This window comes from Rhinolophus sinicus, linkage group LG14 (assembly GCF_036562045.2).
Source record: "Rhinolophus sinicus isolate RSC01 linkage group LG14, ASM3656204v1, whole genome shotgun sequence".
Classification (NCBI taxonomy): Eukaryota; Metazoa; Chordata; class Mammalia; order Chiroptera; family Rhinolophidae; genus Rhinolophus; species Rhinolophus sinicus.
In genome coordinates, this window is record NC_133763.1 from 52,865,521 (window position 1) to 52,890,698 (window position 25,178).

The window sequence follows — 25,178 nt, forward strand, 5'->3', positions numbered from 1 at the left end:
TCTAACCAACTGAGCTAACCGGCTGCCCCAAGAAAATACTTGTGATAGAAGATGAAGATGAAAAAAACACTATGATTCATCCATGTTAAAATAAGCATCGGGGGCCGGCCCAGTGGCTCAGGCAGTTAGAGCTCCATGCTCCTAACTCCGAAGGCTGCCGGTTCGATTCCCACATGGGCCAGTGGGCTCTCAACCACAAGGTTGCCGGTTCAACAGCTCAAGTCCCGCAAGGGATGGTGGGCTCCGCCCCCTGCAACTAAGATTGAACACGGCACCTTGAGCTGAGCTGCCGATGAGCTCCCGAATGGCTCAGTTGGTTGGAGCGCATCCTTTCAACCACAAGGTTGCTGGTTCGACCCCCTGCAACTAGCAACAGCAACTGGACCTGGAGCTGAGCTGTGCCCTCCACAACTAAGACTGAAAGGACAACAGCTTGACTTGGAAAAAAATTCTGGAAGTACACACTGTTCCCCAATAAAGTCCTGTTCCCCTTCCCCAATTAAAAAAAAAAAAAGCATCGGGAAGAAAAGTGAAGGAAATACACTGAAATCTTAATAGTGGTTGCCTATAAGTAGTGGAATTATAGGTGATTTTCATTCTGCATCTTTATATTGTTTTCTGCTTTCCAGTTTCTACAAGAAGGGTATTACTTTTATACAGAAAAACCAAAACCAAAACCAAATTACATATTGCTGCAGGTGTTAAGACAATACATCTTTTTTTTTCAACCAAATAATTTTCAACTTGTACAAACGGAAAACAAAAAGATAAATAATGTGAAATAAGATGAAGTACACCACTTTGGGATGAGATCTTTTCCTTACTTCAATTTGCCGAGGAGCTGATGTGAATTTTCTCCCCGCCTTGTCCCTGGCCGTGGCCACAAGGGTGGTTTGCCCGATCGTGACGGCACGAAGGATGTAATTTGCAGAGTATTCATCCTGTTCCTCCATTAGCCTGCCGAGATCCACATGTTTTTAGGTGAGAAAGATTTGGTTTTAAGAATGGCCAGTTATGCATCTTTCTAAGATACCTAATGTTTTATGCTCATTTTCACTCTCGTTTGAGGGAACAGCCAGAAAATAAATTTCCGAAGTCAAGACAAAGTTCAGAGCAATGACAGGACTCTCCCGAAGGACAATTTGTTCTAGGGCTCCAAAGGCATAAGGCTGATATAAATGCAGGCTGGCAAAACTGCAAATACTACCCTGCCTTGGGATCCCTGTAATTCCCTTCTCAGAGGGGAATACTAGTGCCTCTGCTTCTACATAGGGTTTGTGAGGCCCACCAGCCTGAAGCACCCCCAAAGGGTATCCTCCAAGGGAGAAGTTTCATAAAATGGAAATACTAATGAGACCCGTGATTTTAGCCCTAAAACAAGACATCTGACAATCTGGAAGGGGAATTTTCTAGATGCTGAACATGGGAAGAGAGAGTACGGGGTGAAAGGTTCTGTGACAAAAAAGGAAAGCGGAAAATCTGAAATAACCTAAGGGAGAGCGGACCAGGCGCCCAGGAGGGAGGTTCTCATGGTGTTAAACACAGGGAGAAAGAAGCATTGACTGGTACTCACGTCAGGGTGACAATGGCAGAAGCCGACTGCAGTGTGAGCTCCATGTTTCTGAAGTATTTATTTTGGAATGGGCGTTTGGAAGAGCCAAGTACCCTCAGAGTTACTAACACAGTTTTAGCTATTTCAACCTCGTAGTTAAAAGAAGAAAAAAGGTAATTTTAGTAGAGGCGTCTCATTCACCAAGGACAGTCTAACCCTTGGAGGCTGGCAAACTATTTTGTTTGTGCTAAATGTTCCTGGTCAGCCTTTGTTCAACGAAGACTAATCTATGTGTACTGTATTTTTATCTTCACCATGTTTACTGTTGGACTGGTGTTCTTTAAGGGCAGGTATTTCCAATTCCATCACCAAAGGTCCTGGTATACACACATACACAGGAGCTGAGCAGAGACTATGTGAAGTGACACTAGAGAGTAGCAATGAGGCCTCCTTCATTCATGAGACAAAGCACACAGCTCTCACCTTATCAATCAGATCAAGCTCTAGCTCTTGTATGTCTGACACAGTGAGATGGGCCACTGCTGGACCCAAGAAAGCCAAGCACAGATCATAGACCTCCAAGGTGAGAAATCCAGGATGGACCGGAACTAACTAGAAGGAAGGAGATGGTAGTTGGGCTGGGTAGAGAAGCAAACATGCTCCAAGCATAATCATAGCAACTGTTTTCATCCAAAGCAGAAAGTACAGTATCTTATTTCTTTTGTGATGAGAATTCTGATGAGCTCACAGTACATGTTTCAGGCATAGCACAATATATACTCGTATATATCCCCCTAATGTGATGTTTTAGCTAATGGCAAAATGTGCACCCCTAACAAGTATTAACTGAGAAGGAACAGAATTTAAGTTTATAGAATTCAAGCAGAATCCCACACATGCATATAGCCTCTTAACCATGACCAAGGAAAGGTTTTCATGAAGAAAATCAAGTCCATTTACATTGTTGCAGGTGCCAGTGAGGGAGAAAGCTCAGGCAGACTGATTTTTGTTTTTCCTTCTTGTGCTACAGCGAGCACCCAACAGCATACTTTCACTTGCTCTGCCTGCACACTGTGCCTCAGTCTTCCCTTTTAAAAAGAAACATTATGACTAAAGTAAGTTAAATTCCTCTGAGCTCTTAGAAAGAAAGGAGAGATTCACAAATGTCAATGTATTACTTTTATTACTACAAGTCAACTAAAAGCAAATCCCTTGGCGTACGGAGTATGGAGTCAGCTTACAACTTTGAGTTGTCAATTCCTGGCTGAAAACACCATATATTCAGGTTATAAAGTCAATAGTACATCTAACTATCTGCACAGTTTGTGCTTTGAAATTTATAGAAATGAACCTTCTTTTAATGGAAATCTTATAATTAGATGTCTCCTACTGTCTCAACTCAACCAGAACCAAAAATTGCCCAGCACTGCAGCTAGTTACAAAAAAACGAAAAACAAAAAACCCTCATTTTTAGTTGCAGAATCTATATAGGTTAAGAAAAAGAAACAAATGTTACTTTTTTTTTTACAAATGTTACTTTTGTAACTAGTTTGAGACATATAATGGGATTTTTCCCGACCATTCCCCTAAAAATGGCTTTGGCCTGAGCCCACCAGTCTGGGAATGTCTCTCGAACTCACCTGGACAGAACTTTCTGCTTCCATGGAAGTGATGGTGACAACGTTCTGCTCACTGCTGTTGACTGAAAAATAACCAGATCCTTCCACAAGGCTAAATATTTCCTATGGAACAATCAGACACACAATATTCCATTCCCTTTGGTTTATAAATAATTCAAAGAAAATAACTTCTATCTACCTAAGAAAGAGTATGGGATTAGAAGATTCAGGTCAATGGACCAAAGACAAAATATGATTAAAGTATAACTGCTAAGGATATTGCAGGTAATTACTTCATGTGCATACGCGTATCCGTGATTTTAAATACGTACGTGAGCTTGTTAATTGTTATACTGTGAATGTTAATAGCTGAGCACACTTCCGTCTGACACGATTCCACTTAAGCAGACCCGTTCAGCTCCTACCTTCACATCAGGATGGTTGTAGATAGTAGCATTCTGAGGCAACACAGTGACATCCTCCACCAGGAGCAGCTCCACGGCTGCAGATCTGGGCAAGTCGGAAAGTTCCTAGAAAGGCAGTAAGAACCACAGAGGTGAATATATACTTCCAGTTCCTCAGCTCAGTGAGAGGAGCTTCCAGAACTCTTTCAAGTGTCGAAGACAACAGAATGATAGAGGAGCTCAGTGCCCAGATTTATATTAGTTGCAAACGCCTTCTGAAGAAGAGCCTTAAATTTCAGTTGTTTCTTATATAACAATGTCCACTTGCCTTTGGACTGTTCTGCTCTGGAAAGCCCACAAAATTGACTCCAATATGTACCGTCCCTTTTATCTGATGCGCTCTGAGAAGCTGATGACCTGGAGACATGCAGAAAAATACCCTGTGAAAAACAATGTCACGGAGAGCACGGAAGCGTCTCCAGAAAACCAAATTCTGCCTTAGTTTTTTTCAAATGGTGTTTTATTGCAGGGACAGAAAAGGACTGAGTGGGAAAATACGCAAGAACCAGAAAGCTGGGTGTTTCTGCTGATTCTGCCACTATATTCCCACGTGACCTTGGGCAATCACTCTATTTCTCAGTTCCTTTATTAAATGAGGGATGGGGCCAGGCAAAATCTATAATTATTCCACTTCTAAGGGTCTGTGAGTCCAAAAATAGGCTGAGAAGGATGTATAGCGAAATTTTTGTTTGTTTTAAAAATGGAAGTGAGAAATTAAGAGAGTCCTTTGGGAACTTTCAGTCTCCTAAACTATTTTGTGTATGTAAATGTCATGTCGGTCCCTTACTCAAAAATTTTAAATGGCTAACTATTCCTTACTAGAACAATTCAAACTCCTTAAACTACTTTTGAAGCCTTCTGTAAGCTGACCCTGCTTCTACTCATTCATTTTTTGCCTTTCTTTTTTAAAATGTCACTAACATGAACCCACCACTTTATGCAGGTCAATTCTGATTTTATCTTCAACATATGATGTCATGCCTAAAAGTGTGAAGCATTTTCTCACGATGCTACATCCATTCCATCGTTCATTCACTGAACAGAGATTTATTGAGGGCCTGCTATATGCTAGGTAGTATGCCAGGTAATTTGGATATAAAGAGAAAGAAGGAAACACAATCCTGGCCTTCAAAGGAACCCACAATTTAACAGGGCAACTGAGAGAGAGACCAGCCAGGCAACTGTGTGGGAAGTGCTGTTAAAGAAGTATAAACAGAGCACATATACACGGTGTACATAGGAGCAAAAAGAAGGAATGCTTTCCTTACATTGGGACGACAGAGGGACAGAAAACTCCTAGGATCACTAGAGGAAAATTTTAGTGATCCAGTGAAGATGCAAGAAAAGAGAACATACAACATATGCCAAGGAAAAAGGTATGACAAGCCTCGTCATGGTGAAGGATCTAAAGCCAGTGAATATGAGAAAACGTAGAGTGTAGGTGGGTGGTAACGAGAGGTGAAGCCAAAGATGTAGGCAGGGTCAGTATGTTGAGCTGCAACACATGACTGTTATCCTGAAGGACACCGCGAGTCCCTGAAGACAACATGGTGACAGTATAGTCAGTGATCAAGGTCATAGGCTTTGATGTCAGGGAGCCTGCCGCTTCATCTGTTGACCGTATAACCTCAGGGCCTCAAACTGTGCCTAGACTATAGTAAGAACGCAATAAGCATTTGTTGAATGAGTAAACTTACAAAATTGGGATAATAATGCGGGTCTCTCATGGTTGTTATAAGGATTACATGAGAAGATGTACATAGTGCAGTACCTGGCATTTCGTAAGAGCTCAGTAAATAGTAGCCAAAAATGATAGGAATCATTTTGAGAGAGATGCAGATTAGTATTTTAGAAAGATGATTCTGGACAGCAGTGTGGAGGGAGGCTTAGAGAGAAGCAGAGACAGTGAGATCAGCCAGACGGCTGCTGCAGGGGGGCAGGAGGAGGTGGGGAGGACATCAGTGATGAAGTTAGAGAGGGAGAGATGAACCCAGAAAGTATTCAGAAGGTAACACTGATGGTATTTGGTAATTGATTGGTAGAAGGTACATATATATAGGGAGCATCTCTTCTGTATCGCTTTTTACACTAACTGTACATACCATTGGTGTTATACTGTTACAGCATTATCTACATATTAGTATTGCGTTGTCAGGTTCTCTAGCTAAGCTCTTGTTCTGTGTAAGTTCCCTGTGGGTAAGGAAAAGGCGAAATCTTATGTCTCCTTCTCTGGGGTTTCTTATTGCGTCGAACGGCTGGCTACACCACCCATCTAAATGCTCACGCCAGAAACCTGTTACCCTCTGTACCACTGCTGTCTTCCCTTTGGGGACTGATTGTTGTAGGTTGTTAAATTAAGGGCCCACAGTGAAGCACACCTGCTGGTATCCGTGTCCTGAGTGGTCCTCACCCACCCTGACGCTGGCTTTGGCCCGGTGACTAGCTTTGGTGAGTGGACATCAGCCAACGTGACACAAGCAGAGGCTCGATGAGCGACTGTGTACGAGGCCTCGCTGCCCTCTTAGAACCTCACCAGGCCTCTGGCCTCCTCTCTCGGTCAGCCTCTCTCCTTACTCAGCTCGTTCTTTCTGTTTCCTCTTTCCAGCGCCCTGCCCTGTCAGGCCTCAGCACATAGCTTATCTTCTCAGGGTAGCCTTCTCTGTTCTGAAGTAGGTTAGGTGCTCCTGTTACAAGCTCTTAAAGCACCCCACGTTTGCCCTTCAAAACACCTAACACAGCTGGAATGTTTAAAGTCTGGCTCCCCCAATCAGACTGTAAGCCTGTGAGGGCAGAGGCTGTGGTCACAGTATTTATATCTTCATTTACCATTGTATCTCCAAGTGCCTAGCAGCGGGTTTTACATGTAGTAGTCACTCGATAAATACAGGCTGACAAACGAATAATATTCCCATAATCATAGGCAAATAATAGGCAATCAATACATTTAAAAATTAATTTACTTTTATGTTCTGTGAGAACTGTTGGACCTTAGACCCTAGCTTTGCAAACAAGGAAATCTACCTTTATGTTTTCTAAAAAAATACAAAGCTCAAAGATGAAAGGTGAGTAAGATAAAATCTAAAATAAAACGTCACCCATAAGGAAATACTTAGTACACAACCATGTATATGAAAGGATGTGTAAATGTTCACAATACCGTGTAACCAGGTCTGCCCACTACCATCACCCTTTGCGACCATCTCCACTGAATTATAATTTTCAAAATGGGCTAGTGTTTCATTTGACGATTTCCATTCTAGCCTTAGTGAACTGAAATTATCGAACTTCCTCCCATGTTCATCAAACACTGCCAGTTCTAGGACTGTGTCCCTTAGGCTTGATACAGGGATCTGCATTAAAATAAAAAGAAAAGAAGGGAAGAGAAGGGAAAAGAAAAGAAAAGAACAATAGCTTAAGGAGCTTGGTAAGAAAACCCTGAAGCTAGGGATCATGTTTTCTCCCAATTTTTTTCTTTTCAATTTTTAAGCCTACAGATCTGTTGAAAGAATAGGATACTGAACACCAGATTCACCATTTACTTTCTCCAGCTCTCCCTCTACTTTCCCACCCTCTGTGTGTCTTTTTTTTTTTTTTTTTTGCGAAGCACGGCGCTTTACCCCGGAATGTTTCAGCACGCATTTCCTAAGAACGAGAACACCCCACTAAGCACCTAGCTATGAGCTGTGTTATTGCTGATCATTGTTCTTCATGATGGGTTTGAACTGGAGGTAAATTCTACTACGTATTGACAATGCTAATGAAAGATCTGGGAGGGAAGGAAATTAGCCAAACCACTTGGAAGTTATTTAGAGAGATCCGCTTGTCTATGGCAGTAACAATAAGCTGACTAGGTACAGTGAGCAAAGTCACTAAGTGTCACTAACTGTTGTCAACTCTAATCGAGTTTAATCACTTCTTCTCAGACACTATCAAAAATGAGTAACAAATAAAACAGTTTCCTTAACGTTAATAAGACAAAAGATGTATTTCAGACCATTTCTCTCTAAAGCATGGAAGACAAAAGGGCCAAGTGAGTGGAAACTAACTTACCAGTTGCTTGCTGTGCTGCGAGAGAGGGCATGGCTGGGCACCAGCTGGCACCTTGTACACTGGGGTTACTGACATGCTGGCAGGGTGGGCACATATGAAGCGGACCTGCACAACTTCTACGGCGGGACTAGGGTTCAGGACGCTAGGGTGGTTCCCAACTCGGAATGTCAGAACCTTTAAAGAAACACCAGAGCAGGAGAGAATTGTGGGCAGACACTTGATATCAGTCGCGCCAATCTAAACGTGCTCACTATTCAAATTCTGGTGTCGAGTCCCTTTGGATTTTATAATCAGGCAAATTCCTGAAGACATCACTGTTCTTAAGTATCTGTGCTAAGAGGAACCAGGGCATTATGGAAATCTGAACACAAAGGGAACATGAAAAGAATCTAACTGACCGATTAATTCAATCTTTTTCTCCACCAGATCTTTTGTTACCAATTGGTAAGAGTAGAAAAACTAATTTGTCTGGTGGAAGTACTAAGGAATAATGGAATGTGGAAATAAAAAGAAGTTAGAGAGCTTCAAAAGGGGGTAATATGGCCTGAAATTACTAATAGCTAGCCACATGTACAATAAAGTTCACTAAAGAAGTTCAATAGGTTATAACGCAGTTTTCATTAAGTTAAAATCATTCACTGATTCCCTGTGGGCTGGTTAGTGGGGTTGTGTTGCAGTCATACCCTGAATTCTCAACACCAGTCAAACTGCAAACCTTTGTTAGTTTTGTCTTGTTCTGTTTTGTTTTAATATGGAACACTTCATGAATTTGCATGTCATCCCTTCACAGGGGCCATTCTTATCTTCTCTGTATCATTCTAATTTTAGCGTAGAGTGTGAGCTCTGAACAACAGGGTTGCTGGTTTGATTCCCACATGGCCAGTGAGCTGCACCCTCCACAGGTAGACTAAAGGACAGCGACTTGGAGCTGATGGGCCCTGGAGAAACACCATTCCCCAATATTCCCCAATAAATCTTAAAAAAACAACAACTGCTAAACACAGTTGACACCAAATTTCCCTTTCTCGAATCCCTTGGAGGTGGAACCAAATATCCTCCAGTCTAGACAACAAGGAAATGAATTATAGTGATAAAGTGACTAAAATAAGCTCAATGCTACAAAAAAGATCTTGAACCTTCTAGTGAGTGAACTGTTAGAATTTTCAGATGAGCAAACCAAAACCTTTGGGTATACTGAAAGGACAGTAAGCTTTTAAAAAAAGATACACACACAGACACACACACACACACACACACACACACACACACACTTTAATCAATAATTAGAATTTTCCTATCTAGTCCATAACTAAATCCGTTAGAATCTGAAAAGGAATGGCTAGAAGCACAAAAGACTTGGAGTATTACTGCTAAAAGAAATGTTAGAAAAATATCATCTTCCTACTTGTTCTCCTAAATCCAGGCACAGAACCCGGTAGGTGTACTGGTTCTGTTTTCTCTTAGCTGGCAGCCGGACTTGTGTTATTTCAATTTTCTCTGTCTTCTCCATGCTCAACTCCAAGAAGAATCTGGAGGGCTCCAAGATCCATGCATGAGGGCCCCCTTCAAAGACCATTTCCTTCACAGACTGCCATGTCACCAAGGCCACTTCAACAGGGTTTAGAGCCTGAGGACATGTAAAAAAATTAATCCCTGATTGATTATGGAATTCAACAGTTTTCTAAAGTGAAAAACTGGTTATCTGACTCTACTGAAAATGACATTAGACTTAATTCCCACACTAAGACACACATACATCATGCCTCTCACTTGGAATGCTTCTTACCCTCCGTACTAATTCTTTTTTAATTTTTTTCTTTCATTTTCCTCTCTCCGTACTAAGTTAGATCCCACCTATCATTCAGGCCTAACTCATCTGTCACCTTATCCATTAATTTATGTCCAGTCATCCCAGACCACACCCACTCCTGCATCCTCTAAGCTCTTACAGTATTTGTCTCTATCACTCATTTGTACACTTGTTCATCTCTCAGTGCTACTGAAATGTGTCAAATGTTTCATATGTCTGTGTCTAATAATTCTTGTTACGTTCTCTAGTTATGCAAACTTCTTAAGAGAAGAGAGTATCTTATTCCTAAATTTGAAGAAAGAATTTCTATTCCTCAGTGGGATTTACTACAATGCTGTGCACATAAAAGGTATTGAATAAATACTGAATAAGCATTTAAATGAGTATTTTACTAAGTATCAAAGAAATTCTGCGCTAAAAATATAAAAATAATACATCATACACTTCATGCTATTTCTCAAAGAACTCTCACCTAAGAGGTAGTCAGACAGGCATTATTCACTCCAGTATAGACAGGAGTTGTACGTATACAATTTATGGATGAGGAAATGGCTTTTAGGGGAAGGAGAGTGTTCTCAGAGTTATGTTTGCATGGCACAGTGTTTACAACAGTGACTAAGTCACAAAATACAGTACAGAGTTGAAGCAATCATTCTAAAAATGTAAGCAGCTCATGCTTTAGTATTTTTTTCCTATACTAATCAGTCATATTTATTATTGAATACTATTAAAATTAAACATTCCTATGTCTAATGGCAGTATTCTCTTAAACAACGTACATATAATTTAATTCAACAAGTATTCACTGATGGCCCATTGGGATATGGTAATAGAAAGCCAGATAATGTCCTGCCTGTATATAACTGTCTAATCACTTTGTTCTATACTTGAAACTAATAGAATGTTGTGTGTCAACTATAATTAAAAAATAAATTTCAAAAATAAGGTCCTGTCTCACAGTGGAGCTCACAGTCTAGTGAAGACAGAGTTGGAGGAGATGCAGAGTGTGTGAGTTACAAAAAGGCCAAGTGTGGGGAGCCATGGTTACAGGTGACTCTAAGCTTTACAGAATGGCTCCATTTATGCTTAATCTGTTTCCCTCCCCCTGAGGCAATTGTCTCTGCCTGCACCTGGGGGGAGCTTGAGCTTGTAAGCTGCTGAGGAATGTGGTGGGAACGGCCAGTTCCCGGACACAGAAGGCTGATGCCTATCAGGGCAATTGATAAGATAATTACTTGTGAGAGTTTCAGTGAATTTTGTATCCTCTATGTGAAAGTTAAAGAATTTACATTTGTTATGTTAATACATACTTGCACATACTCAAACTGCTTATATGGGTGCAGTAAAATAAACTTAGTGGCTTCAGCATCACTGAGGTCCGCGATCGCCATCATCATATATGTGAGAGTGTCTTTTATTCATTCCCACTCCCCCATTCGGGAACCGATCGACTTGTGGCGGCTGGCCCGTCACAGCCAAGTGAGGAGAGTCATACGAGCCTCTAATTGAAAAAGGGAAACTAGTCAGAGGCGCATTGATGGCCTCCCGGAGGAAGCAGAACAAAAACTACTCCCTTTTCCTAGATGTACAGGCCCAAACTAATCAGATCCACTGATTGGAGTGATATGTGAAAGGACAAATTGAGAACTATACATAGACGTACCGAAACATAATATTGAGCACAAAGGTAGCACATATATTTCTCTTTTCAGCAGGTAAAGGGAAATATTTAACTAAAATACTAGGTAGAAAAAGAAAATCGTCATCTTACTTCCTTTCCTTTAAGGTTAGTTTTTATTCAAGGGACAGATGATTTGTGGACACTCAACATATGAAATAAGGTTCTGGATAATGATAAAAGCAAAAAAAAACTAATGAAATGACAATGAACCACAGCCAAGTACTTTCACTTAATTAGGCAATTAATTAAGAGAACAAATGAAATACATTTGAACCATTTGTTTAACACTTATGCTACACAATGTGCAATGAGGCTAACTTAATTGCACATTTTAATGAGCAAGTTGTCTTTTTAAAATTAATAACTTACCTTGCTTCTTTCATTAGTGCTACCTTTCCCCCTATGGGTGCCTCCTTATGCCAAGTGGTATTAAGATAGGATTTGTCGGTATCTATTAGCACGATTGCGTAGACATAAGTTTTATCTCCCAAAGGAATCAAATATGTAAAAAGCATATCAGGCTCTGTCTACTTTTATTTTGAACCATCACCTGTCCTAATGTCCCAATTATAATGGACCAATCCTTAGGGCCCAAAATAATAACTATTGTGCTGAAAATCCGTAAGTACAAAGGGTAAAAAATGACTGGCTTCCCTTGCTAGGATAGAATGTTTTCTTTCAGAGTTCTTCAAAAGAGAGTATATTCCTATTTTATATTTTATTCAGGTTGGTGCTGACAGAAATATATGCATATGTAAAAATTTAAATAGTACCTTAAGATTAGTGTACTTTATGTACCTTACTCTAAATATTTTATATACCTCATTAAAAAAGAAGAAAGGGGAATATCGAAACCTTGCTGATACAACGTAAAGCTATTCCTGGGCAGAAAATGAGGGAGTAAACTTCCTGACACTCAGATTTGATGAGAGAGCTGGAGATCTACAAACGAGAGAGTGGTAAGTGAGGAGAACATAAACATCACTGATCTTCAGTAGAGATCACAGAGCGGTAGGAAGGTCTAAGTGGACACAGTGGGGTCCGTGGAAATACACGCCAGGTCCTTACCACGAAACAGCTCACCTTTAGGGGCTCATAAGCAGCAAAGGTGGCACTGCTCTCTAAGTACTCTTCATATTCAGTCACACGCACTGTCACCAGAGTGTGGCCCAGAGACTGGGCTGCTATGTATGTGCTGGAACAGTGCTTTGGTCCGGGTCTCTGAATGCCTGTGGGTCAAATAACACGACTTCAGTAGGGTGATAGACAGTCAGTTCTCAAGGAAATCAGTCTATATAAATAAAAGGATTTTAATACATTAAAAAAAAAAACTTGATCTCACACACTAAGTACTAGGCCCCAATTGTTTACATCAAATTGATATAAAAATCGGTTCCTTTTATTAACAGACATATATCATGTAAGACAATTCTATGCACAGTGAGGATATAAATACGAGCAAAGATCCAATCTCAAGGTATCTATAGTTTAGAAGGGGAGAGGACATTTACAGAAACTGAAATATTAGAAAATTATAAGCATTACAAAATCTGGAAAAAACAAAGATTACTTCTAGCTGGAGAGATCAAGGAAGGTTTAGACATGCAGAACAGAGGAACTCCAACGGACAAATGAACAAAGAAATACAAATGAGTACACGAGGGAGTTATATGGGAAACTGAAACTAAAGGAACTGGTTCAGCTAGAGGCACATGAGAAGCCATCGTATGAAGTTAGGAAACGTAGGTTGGTTTATATTGTGGAGGACTTTGAACACTCAACTAAAAGCATTTCGGCTCCACTCCACTGGCAATGAGAAGCCTCTCGAAATTTTTGAGCAGGAAAAGTAATATTGAAGTTGAGCTTCATGAAGATCCATCTGGTAGCCGCGACTATCAAAGGCAAGAACAGTTAGGAGGGTATTGCTATAGTCTAGGTGAGAGGTAATGGGGGCCTAAAAGTTAGGAGATGCCCTGAGAACAGGGGAGAGGACAGAGACGCGAGCGCTACTGTACAGGATAATTAGCAAGGACAAGGGGAGAAGTCCGCGTTGATGGCAGCCTTACAGATGGACGGCGAGAACTGAATGAGTTAATAGGTAAAAGGCTTCCGGGCAAGAGCCCAGCGAATAGTAAATGCTAAGTAAATGTGACTTGCTACTACTGTCATTAACACTGATGGAAAAAAATGGTGATCAGGGTCAAATATGAAGTTCAACAACAGGAAATGCTGTCAGTCTTCATGAATAGCTTATTCATATTCTTTAGTTATTAAAAATATATTTTCTTTTTTTTGAATAAATTTAATATATACATATATTAAATAGCACTACATGCCTCTTAGAAAGTAGCATGGTATATATATTAAAGAAGGAAGAGGAAAAGAGCTGAGGCTGCAAACAGAAGCCCTTAATATGATCTAAAAGCTGCCATCGTCTCGCCACAGTGAACTCGGGACGTTATTCAGTTTCTGTGCCTTTGTTTCTAAATTACATTGTGACATCTACCACAAGGCAGCTGACAGAATACATGAAAGTGTTGTAAAGAAAGGTAGTATGTGAATTTAGATGATAATTTGTAGTTTTTGAATTGATGATTCATTCTTTCATTCAAGGCAAAGAAAGGAGAAAATAAAAAGCCTCCTCTTACCTTCGTTGAGAAGAGTAAAGACTCCCTGCTTATCCATGGTCACATCCAAGGGTAAATGAGAGCAGTCAGTGAATGCAATGGCCTCTTTGGTCTCCTTCTTTACATGGTACATGGCGATGGGGATTTCTATAAGCTGGCCAATCTCCGTGTCAGCGTGAAATGGTAACAGTTCCATTTTGTTCAGTTTCAGGACATAAACCTAGAAGGAGAAATTCATCTTTCAGGAAAATTATGTTAGGAAAGTCTTAGAAGAAAGCATTCCTTAAATATTTAAATACACGCATACATGAACATGTGTATGTTTTATGTACAAAACATACTATATACTGTGTGTGTGTGTTTGTGTGTGTGTGTGGGAGGTACTGAACATGTCACTCATTTCACTCCTTAATCAATCGATCTCTCTAGAGCATCTAACACCACACAGCAGAGGTCTGGAAAATTATGGCCAGTGTAAAGATTTTCTTAGCTTTTGTAAAAGCTAAGAATGGTTTTTGCATATTTATTTAAAAATGTATTGGGGAACATTGGAGAAACTGTTTCTCCAGGGCCCATCAGTTCCAAGTCAAGTTGTTGCAGAGGGCACAGCTCCAAGTCCAGCAGCCCACCAGCCCCTGCGGGAATTGAACCCGCAACCCTGCTGTTAAGAGCACGCACTCTAACCAGCTGAGCCATCAGGCTGCCCCTCCGGCAGCTCATTGTCTTCAATCTAGTTGTGGAGGGTATAGCTCACTGGCTCATGGGGGAATCGAACCGGCAACCCTGCTGTTCAGAGATTGCACTCTGAGCCATCCAGCCACCCAGGTTTTTGCATTTTTAAAGAGTTGTAAGATAAAAAACAACAACAAAGGAGAATATAAGACAGAGACTACATGTGGCCTATGAACATTAACATATTTACTATCTGGCCTTTTGCAGAAAAAAACTTGCTGGCATTTCCTCTTTCTTGATATTTGAAAATATCTTTTATTTTGTCTCTCCTAAAGATAGTCTGTGTCCCCTCACAAGGCATATGTTGAAATCTCAACGGTGTCAGGAGGTGAGACCTTTGGGAGGTGAATAAGTCATGGGGGCGGGGGGCCTCATAAATGGGATTATTGCCTTTATAAGAGACTCCACAGAGCTCCCTTCAGCCATGTCAGGTGACAGCAAAAAGACAGCCGTCTATGAACCCGGAAGCTTTCCCTTACCAGACACTGAATCTGCTGGTGCCTTGATTTTGGACTTCTTAGCCTCCAAATCTGCGAGAAATAAAGTCTGTTGTTTATAAACCTATGGTATGTTGTTATAGCTGCCCGGACAGACTAAGGCAGTCTTTTTTGTCACGTTCCATGTTTCTTCTGTGAGTTCCTCTTACTCTGCTTATGTCCCTTAGAGTGACATCTTTTCCTCTGACTCTATGCGCCCTTCCTGAGAAATCTATCCAGTTCCAAAACTTCAATGACCAACCAAATGCTGATAACACGAAATATTTCTCTCCAGTCCTAATCTTTCAATTGTACTTCAGCCCCTATTTCCAATTACAAACACTCACCTGGATGCTCCACAGGTGAATCACACTAAATGTACCCCAAGCTGGATTCACCACCATCCTTTTTCTTTTTCCTGTTTTTGTGCTTCCTATCCACCCAGCTGCCAGAGCTAGAAACCTCTGTGTCTTTAAATCTTTCACTTTTTCCCACCCCACAGGGCATCAAATCTCACTAAAGCTAAGTCTAAAACAACCCTCAATTTGTCCCCTCCCCTTTCTTCTCAATCCCATGTCATTAGCTCAGGTTAACTGGTCACTGTGCCTTCACTTTCCCCTTCAGTCCCTTTTACTTTACTAGTATACAGCAGCAGCAACTATCTCTTGTTCCTTGTGTGAAACACAGCTATCGTCTGACTGTAAAAATAGGTATCTTTCTAGACACAGACTTTACCACATTATCGGCATTATTAAAAACTTGTGTTGGTTCCCTACTGTCTACAGCAGGGGTCAGCAAATGTTTTCCGTAAAAGGATAGACCGCAAATATTTTAGGCTTTCGGAGGCCACAAGGTCTCTGTGGCAACTACCCAACTCTGTAGTTGGGACTTGCAAGCAGCTATAGACAATACGTAAATGAACAAAGGTGGCTGTGCTCTGATCAGACTTTATTTACCGAAAGGCAGCAGGTTGAGTTTGACCCTTAGGGCTCCGTGTGGCTCCAGCAAAGACTGTTTGAATTCCCATCTCTTCATGATAGTCTCCAACCAGTCACATCCACAGGATTTTTCTCTTATAAACTAACAGTACTTTCACTACACAATTCAAGTAACTCTCAATCATATACTTCTTTAAAATACCTCACGTATCATTTCCTTAAAATGTTACTTAACTTTTCACGCGAATATATCTTCCTAGTTAGACTTTAGATTCTTTAAAGTAGGGATATGTTATTATATTTCTTTAAATGTCCTACGATACCTAGTATGGAGTTAAATGCCCATTTATTCAATAAATGTTCAAAATGCTAAGTCCTGCAGGGAATAATATATATTAACATACATCAAAAGTGGGAGAAAAACAGAAAAATGGTTATATAATACAGAAAAAAAAGTTTTCAATCTTTTAGGAACAAGATTGACAAACAAAAATATGAGACTAGAAATAAAGTTATTGTAAAGGTCATATATATGATAATAATAACAAAATACAATAATAAAAATAGATAACATTAATTATTGACTATATTCCAAGCCTTGGGGTAAATGTTATCTAGTTTAATTCTGATAATAACTTTTTGAGGTGAGACTATCATTACCCCCATTTTAGAGATAAAGAAACATAGACATTAAATAACTGGCTATTAAGTGAAGCAGGACTCAACCCAGGTCTAGGAATATTTAAGGAATATGTACTTCCAGACTGAATTTGAGCATCATTTTTAAACAGCCAGTTTGGACCAGGAAAAATTTTTAAATGTGTTACTGTACTTAAATTTAGACAGCAGTGTCTCGGGGGATAAGAAGGTGCTCTGGAGAGTTGTTTACCTTCATTTCTCCATATCGAAAGGGATTTTGTACATCTCGGGCCAAAATAGTACTGTCGCCCCTGACCTGACCTGCCGTTACCACTCCTTTTGTGGTTACCATGGCCACTGTTTCATTAGAAGAGGTCCAGGTGAAATTGCCACTGCCACCTTGTACCTGTGAAAAAATACAGCCTTACATTTAATTACTACAAGAGGAAAAATGTAATTTAAGTGAAGCCGTAAAATCTGGTAAAATAACATTTAAAAAATAACAACAATATATAATAAATTATTTCTGGACACATGAAGAAACTGTGAAGCTATAGTAGAAATGGGCGAGGGAAATGCTAAAAGGAGGTTCTGTAATAATGGCAATGTCACAAAATTCAAAAAAGGGGCACAAGGGAGCTTGAAAAAACTTTATAAAATTCATAAGGAAAGGCTATACGGAAGAGCGACAGAACGTAAACTAAGCCTTATTGGGATGACAGCATGCAAGAGCATGATCTGGTTGTCACCCAAAACTGAGTTATACTATTAGGATTGGGGGGAAATAAAATTTAACATTAGCCAAATTTCAATAAATTAAGCTGTCAGAGAAACTAACTTGCCTCTTTGTGAATTCTCCTATTATAGGACACCATACCTGCACTTTATAACGATATAACATTCCCATAGGATGGTGAGGAAAAGTCAGAAAGCTGGGTGTAAGCTTGATGGGAAAATAAATCTTCACTTCTTGCTGATGTATGATTGGAAACTTTATAGGCTGAATATTTTTATTCTATGAGAGCAGAGAAAAGGAGCAAAATAGATCTTATAAGGATTGTTCTTACGATACACGTTCATATTAAAAACATCAGCAAAATGGCGTGCTAATGAATTACTCATCCAGTTTCTATTTATAAAAGAAACAATAAATGTTCCTATCCATTAAAAGAGCAAAGCTACTATGGTTCAATAATAATGAAAGGGATTTTGCTAGACCCAAAATAAGTATCACAATCAGGGAAAGTGGTAAAATTTCCTGAAATAAAAGAGTTTTATCAACACAGGGAAGGAAATCATAGTTTCAGAAAGGCTCTTGGACATCCATCAGTTGAGTACATGAACTGTAAAGGCAAAGGGATGTTACCAGCTATTCAGAAGAAAAGAAAGAGAACATTTAAAGATGTTGGGGTACTGAAACTAATATAAAATAACATTGAATGTCAACTATAATTGAAAAATACAAAAAATGAAAGATGCTGGGGTAAGATATTCCTCTCCTGCTGAAAACCAAGAGCAGGGTTTGGGGGATCAAATGCCCGGGGACAGGGAAGGGGCAGGAGGAATGGGTGTGACTGTAACAGGATAGTACAAAGATTTCCTCTGTGGTGATGGAACAGTTCTATATCAGGATGATGGTGCAGTTACATGAATCTATCCATGGGCAGAAATTGCACAGACCTCCTACACACACACACACACACACACACACACGAGTATATGTAAAAACTGACTAAGGTCCACCCCTATGTTTGTGGCAGCACTATTCACAATAGCCAACCTACGGAAACAACTGAAAGGCCCATCGATAGATGACTGGAAAAAGGAACTGTACATTTATACAATGGAGTATTGCTCAGCTGTAAAAAAGAATGAAATCTTACCATTTGCAACAATATGGATGGACCTTGGGAATATTATGCTAAGTGAAATAACTCAGACTGACAAAGACAAATACCATATGATCTCACTTACATGTGGAATCTAAAGAAAAGAATAAATGAGCAAACAAAACAGAAATAGACTCAGAGATATAGAAAAAACAAACTGCTGGTTGCTAGATGGGAGTGGGGAAGGGATGGAGGAGAATGTGAAGGGATTAGAACGAGCAAATTAGTGGGCACAGTATCGTCACGGGGATGTGAAATACAGTATGAGGAATATAATCAACAGTGTTGTATAGATTATGTAGGTGCCAGGTGGGCACTGGACTTATCAGGGGGATCACTTCATAGGCTGTGTCGATGCTTAACCAATATGCTGTACACCTGATGCTGATGTAGAATAATAGTGTATGTCAACTGTAATACACACACACACACACACACACACACACACACACACACACAAGGTCTGACAATTAAATTTGCAAACTTGTCGCAACAATGTTGCTAACCTTTTTTGATATCAGAAGGATTATCCATTATGAATTTGTACCAACTGGACAAACAGTTAACCAAGTTTACTACTTGGAAGTGCTGAAAAGGCTGCGTGAAAAAGTTAGACAACCTGAACTTTTCGCCTACAACTCATGGCTCTTGCATCACAACACTGCACCAGCTCACATGGCACTGTCTGTGAGGGAGTTTTTAGCCAGTAAACACATAACCATATTGGAACACCCTCCCTACTCTCCTGATCTGGTCCCCAGCGATTTCTTTCTTTATCCAAACAGAAAGGAAATATTGAAAGGAAGAGATTTTGATAACATTCAGGATATCAAGGGTAATACGATGACAGCTCTGATGGCCATTCCAGAAAAAGAGTTCCAAAATTGCTTTGAAGGGTGGACTAGGCACTGGCATCGGTGCATAGGTTCCCAAGGGGAGTTACTTCGAAGGTGACCATAGTGATATTCAGCAATGAGGTATGTAGCACTTTTTCTAGGAGAGGTTTGCGTACTTAAATGTCCGACCTCATCTGTGTGTGTGTGTGTGTGTGTGTGTAGTCACGGGAGGTGGAGTACAGCATAAAGAAGGTAGTCAATTGTATTGTAATAACTTCCTTATAAGATGTCAGAGGGGTAGTAGATTGGGGGAGGTGTGTTATCACTTTATGAGGGATGTAAATGTCTAACTATTATGTTGCTTTGTACACCTGAAACTAATAAAAAAATTGACTAAGGTCTGAAGTCCAATAGCATTGGTCAAATGTTAATTTTCTGATTTTTCTATTGTACTACAGTTATATAAGATGTCACTATTGGGAGAACTGGGAGAACTTTTGACTAGATACCAAGGAAACTAGTAAAACTCAAGACTTGTCTCTAACCTCACTGAATTAAGAGTATGATAGATGTCAATTAAAATCTCCGGACCAAATTTGAATTTGAGAAACAGTCGAGCTAAGGCAAAAAAATATCAAAAATAAAAACAATTTTTAAAGGAGTAAGGGTGAGTTCAGCTTTTAAAACATAATACTTTTTACAGAGTAAGACCTGTGGGATTGAAGAGTGATTCCAGAATAAGATCGAACTGCCAGAAGTACCATAACAATGGATAAAATAAAAAATCACTGCGTGTTAAATATTATTGAAAAAAACGGATCTATTTTAATAATGAATGTAGATCTATACCTGACCATAACTGAGCCAAACACCATTCATTTAACAAATACTTATTTGTACCAACTATATGTCATTCATTCTATTATATGTGAGGGCAACAGTGGTGAGCAAAATAGACACGTCATTGCCCTCGAAGTTTATGATGTGATGATGGAAGCAAATAAGAACAATAAACTATGATGAATAGTATGACCCAAGCAGTGCAGGGAGCCCTGAGAACATACGAAAGGGGAAAACCTGCCTGAGGAGCTGATGTTTAAGCCGGACTTATGCACTGAGTAGGGAGAAAGTGTTGCAGACAAAAGAGGAACTATATGTGTTTATAAAAATGAAAATAAACACATGAAAATAAAACTTAGAGGTAAAAAGGAACAAGGCATTTCGAGAAACGAAAAGTTCAGTGTGGCTGGACTGTGAGAAAGCGGAAGTGACAAGACCTGAGTCTGAGAGGTTGGCAGGGGCCGGTCATTTCGGTAGAGTGACAAACTCAAAGGTCTGCAGGTACCAAACAGATAACCGAAACAGGTTTACTCAGCTAAGTAGAAAATAACAGGGAATGTCAGGAAACGCAGCCGGCTAAAAAGTGTAGTTTAAATGGCATAGCTACTATCTATTCTAGCTCGTCACTGTCACATTTTCATATAATATAAAGAATCAGAAATCTTGAGTTTTATTTGAAACTTCCCAATTAAAAAGAAACATGACAAAGTAAAAAAATCAGACTACAAATCAAGATAGTCTGCAGGTCACCAGTTTGTGATCTGTCAAAGAGGGTCTCATAAAACCATGTTGAGAAGTTTAACATTTACCTTCAAGCCAACGGGAAGCCACCAAAGGAATTGAAACAGTAAACACATAATTTGTAAGATGTGGGGAATATCATTCCAGCCAGGGGCACTACTCGAGGTAGGAATACCCAGTTAAGCTACTGAGGAAGTCCAGGTGAGAGACAGCTAGAAACGGGCTTGAGAGACTGTTAGAAGAACCGGCCTGGCACAGAAGGTGAGGGAGAGGGCAACGTCAAGGGCGACTCTCGGGATTTTTGTCTTAAACAACGGGGTGAAAGGGTAAGTGGAGAAAAAGGAGGCTTGGGAGAGGGAAACGAATTTGGCAGGCTGTTAAAATATATTTTAGCGGTATTAGAAACTGATTCATTCCTTATCTCCTTACTCATTAATTCTGTTTCTGGTAGCATACCGTATGAAAATTAATCAAAAGGAAAAAAGTTACACAAAAATACCCAGTTATGTCATTTGCAATAGTAAAAAACTGAAAATAATGCAAAAATTCAGTGTTGATGCCATGGTTAAATAAATTGGCAGGATTAACCCTTTGGGTTTTTAGAATAGAAAGGAAGTACTCTGTGGAGCTGCTGACACCTGGAAATGTGCATATGAAATAATTTTTTAAAGGAACCTCAAATGATATTAAATACACAACGACCACAAACACAGCTATGTGCAATAACAAAGGCCGGAACGGAAAATGTAAGAGGTGTGAACTAAGTGTCCTGTCAATCCGTTTCTTTTTTATTTTTGTGAAAGATAAAGGTGAGATATACCACCAGTCTGCTTGCAAATCAAGTAGTCAGCCCAGGCTCACCAGTGTCCTCAGGATTCCAAGACCGTCCCTTTAAGTCCTACCTGGTAAATGATGGAGGTCAAGGATGCATTTATCATCACGACGCCATCTTTCAGGGCTTTCACTACATGGTAAGATCCATTCACAGTGGTTAGCTGCTCTTCAAAGTACTCCGCGAGGAACTGGGACATAATCCTGAGATTCTGAAAAATCAGCCCCATAGCAACAACAAACCTGAAGAGATTTTTTTTTCATACAAGGGGCTAGGAAAATACAAACGAGAGACTCACATCTGAGATGTAGACCCTTGTGCTGCTCTTATCAAACACTTCTACTGTAATGGTGTACACCTGCCCCACCTCTAGACTCCACCGGTCTCCAGGCTGGACGGTGAAACCTACACACACATCAAGAAACAAAAACATTAGAAAAGCTTCCAAAGTAGGTCCTTTAGTTCACTCTATCAAATTGCATAATAATTTGGGGTTTCAAAGATCCTGGCTTCACTTAGCTCGGGTATAAACACTCTCACTTATATCTGTACAAAACCAAACCCCAATTGTGCTCATTCACAACGTGTCAGGCAAGATTTTAGCTTCTTTCAGTCACACTGGTTGTTTCGTGTGGCCTGAGGACATCGGGATTCCTTTTCCTTGTATCAAGTCTCTTTTCCTAACCTAACACTGTATTACGTGGATCTTTATATTTTTTCACAATCTGTTTCAAGATGCTTCACTTTTGCAGATAGTATTTAAATAGAACAATGTGAGAAAACATGTCAACGGGTGAGTTTAAAAATTAATTAGGTCTTAAAATGAAAGTTAAAGACGCGCTCTAGTTTTTAGTGCATTCATTTTAGTGAAATAGTTTAAGCTATTTAGCTTTCAGAAAACCATTCTCTCAAAATACCTAAAAATCCAGGTTCTACAACATATATGGTGCAGTTTGGGAGCCCGGACACAGATCGCATGTGGACATCTTCATTTTTGCTTAAGGAAATCTTATGAGCCAGAGTTGGTCGAAAAGAGAACGGTGAGCTACGAAAGGAAAAAAAAAAATAGTAACAACCCACCAAAAAAAATTCTATCTTTTGCTATCCTTTGAAAAGGAAAAACTTAAATGTGTAAGCTTCTGAGGAAAGTCTGAGGGACTCAGTAATCACGGGAATCAGGTATTCTTGAATTTCAAATTTGACGAAGATGGAATGAGAGAAAAAAGATCATGCTCCATGCTTTTAATATTCATTTAGGTGCAGAATCTTTTCTCCGAATCAATTCTTACATAGGAGCCCTATGGAAGGCAGGACAAAGGGGCATGTCTCTGGCTGAAGGATGGAACAGTGGTGACGAGGGGGAAGGAGGGGCACAGCGTGCCATCCCTTTTCTTAAAACCACTAATTCATTTTCTATTATCTGCAGCAAATCTTCAATACCAAACTGTTTTCTCAGGGAAAGGCAGGTTGGCAGCTCAAATGTGAACAAAAGGATACTCTTATGGACAAAGATAAGATTAGCTTGGCCCAGTTGGACGGCAGTCACCATGGCTGTTTTCTCATCCAGTAAAGCCACTTTCCCAGAAAGAGACTCAGTATATGCAACTCTATGGTCTTGCAATTCCAGTGTATAATATTCCAGGGGAAATCCCACCTCTGTAAGACATGAAAGATACATACATGTAATGTGAGCAACCGTTCCCACAGACAATGATGCATTGTTGGATTATAAGAGGAAAATCAGAAGCAAGCCAAAGTGAGAGTATGATCTGCTTCTCATTTTCTTCCCACTATGATGCATTTCTACATGTAGCCAGCCATTTGGAGTTGGGGATAACATATGAGTTTGTTGTTGGCACTGCCTGTCTTCTTACAAACCAGTGAACTGAGAGTAGCAGGAGGAAGCCCTACAGGAAAGTTAGGAAAGGATTCATGTTAATGCACACTCTTTAAACTCAATGGGACTTTTGGGGTCAATAGAGTATTAGGTTTTCAGTTAAGGAACTGAGTTTCCTTGCAAAGATCGTTCAAGTCCCTTTCGGTAAAGTTTCTTCACTTGCCCTACAAAAGCTAGTAAGTTTTTGGTTGTTGTTTTAATAGAGAATTCAGATGTCTATGGCCGCGGGAGCTACACAGCCAAACGATAGCATTTAATCTGATTAAGATACGAGGACCATCTCTGCGCACTGTTAGCTCTAGTACAGCAATGCAAGAATACCACACAATCTGAAAACACACAAAAAGTAGTTTGCATACATGTGGAGTTGCTTCTTTTGTCAGCAGAAAGGATTTGAGAAATGTTAGTCTTAGGAAAAGATAAATCACCTTACCTATCACTCTTCCCTGAACCATTTTTGCAACTCGGTATTTAATATATGCTCCTACTAAGAGATAAATATCATGGGATGGTATAAGAAATATATTCTCCAAAACAAGCAGACGGATCGATGCTGCTGCCACTTTCTAAAAGAGGAAGGGAAAAAGAAACAAAACCCAAAGTTTCCAAACTTGAGGCAAAATCTTCAAGGCCACCTTCCTTGTTAAAAGTTTATCTCTTACAAGTTTCTTCTAAAATATTTTATAAAGATTAAAAAATACTTTCCTAATCACAAGTCATAATTTCAATTAGCCTTAAAAAATGATCATGAAAAAGAAAAGCAAGAAAAAAAGTACAAAAAAAAAAGAAAAATGATCATCAATCTGAATACCATATTAACTTTCTAAATCATTTACTAATTTTCTAAGTCACTCAAACCAAGAATAGAAAATGACAAGTCTCCTAAAGGAGAAAAGGAGGTAAATAAAAAGACAAGTATGCTGAAATGACAGAAAAGGTAAGACGATTGCTGTGCCAGAAATTCTTTTAATGAACCTCCAGCGAATGGACTTTGCAGAATGTTCCTCTCTGTTCCGTTGAACAGGGATCCTTGTGAAGGCTGACCCACACAAGGTGAGCAGCTGATCTCTAGGATGTCTACACGCTGGTGTCCCTGATACTTGCATTAAATACTCACCAAAAGACATTTGTTTTCCCCAAACCTATTTGTGCCAGTTACACTTTTAATGATAATTCCATTAAAAAAATTAACCATGATTGCAAAAAGAGAGCTGTTGTTTCTACAAAAAACTCTAAAACATTTTGAAAAGGAGTTCAAGACAAGCTGCAAAAATGTGCGGCTATCAAATTAGGTGTAGGTGAAAAATGTAAAAGATTGGGGAAAAAATCCTTGAAAAATACAGAAGTCCGTACTCAAATTGCTTCACATGTCTAATTTTTCACTTGACTATAAAATGAAACGAAAAATGAAAATGAAAAGAGAAACTAGAAATTGTAATCTATGTAAGAAAGAGTATGCATATTTCTTCCAGCAAAGGCGTGGTCAAAGAAAGGTCTTAGACCTACACCAAAGGATTGGTGAATAAAATGCATTTATATGTTTTAACAGAAAACA

General features: G+C 39.6%; 1 protein-coding gene and 1 non-coding gene across 2 annotated transcripts in view; both read right to left on the bottom strand.

Annotated features, from left to right (window-relative positions):
- NUP210L (nucleoporin 210 like) overlaps positions 1–25,178 on the bottom strand; it is a 56,463-nt gene that overhangs the window by 20,637 nt on the left and 10,648 nt on the right. The window contains exons 6-23 of the mRNA XM_019713312.2: positions 24,057–24,189; positions 23,224–23,382; positions 22,644–22,712; positions 22,025–22,131; positions 21,797–21,937; positions 17,466–17,603; positions 16,839–16,994; positions 13,825–14,023; positions 12,260–12,405; positions 9,091–9,312; positions 7,686–7,859; positions 6,793–6,985; positions 3,904–3,992; positions 3,597–3,701; positions 3,193–3,294; positions 2,036–2,164; positions 1,574–1,701; positions 825–957 (exon numbers count right to left, since the gene is read on the bottom strand). Of these exons, the coding sequence (XP_019568871.2) occupies positions 825–957; positions 1,574–1,701; positions 2,036–2,164; positions 3,193–3,294; positions 3,597–3,701; positions 3,904–3,992; positions 6,793–6,985; positions 7,686–7,859; positions 9,091–9,312; positions 12,260–12,405; positions 13,825–14,023; positions 16,839–16,994; positions 17,466–17,603; positions 21,797–21,937; positions 22,025–22,131; positions 22,644–22,712; positions 23,224–23,382; positions 24,057–24,189 (2,523 nt within the window). The remainder of the gene's footprint in view (positions 1–824; positions 958–1,573; positions 1,702–2,035; positions 2,165–3,192; positions 3,295–3,596; positions 3,702–3,903; positions 3,993–6,792; positions 6,986–7,685; positions 7,860–9,090; positions 9,313–12,259; positions 12,406–13,824; positions 14,024–16,838; positions 16,995–17,465; positions 17,604–21,796; positions 21,938–22,024; positions 22,132–22,643; positions 22,713–23,223; positions 23,383–24,056; positions 24,190–25,178) is intronic.
- LOC141568711 (U6 spliceosomal RNA) lies at positions 8,431–8,537 on the bottom strand. Its single transcript, XR_012491935.1, has one exon. It is a non-coding gene; the product is annotated as a U6 spliceosomal RNA (small nuclear RNA).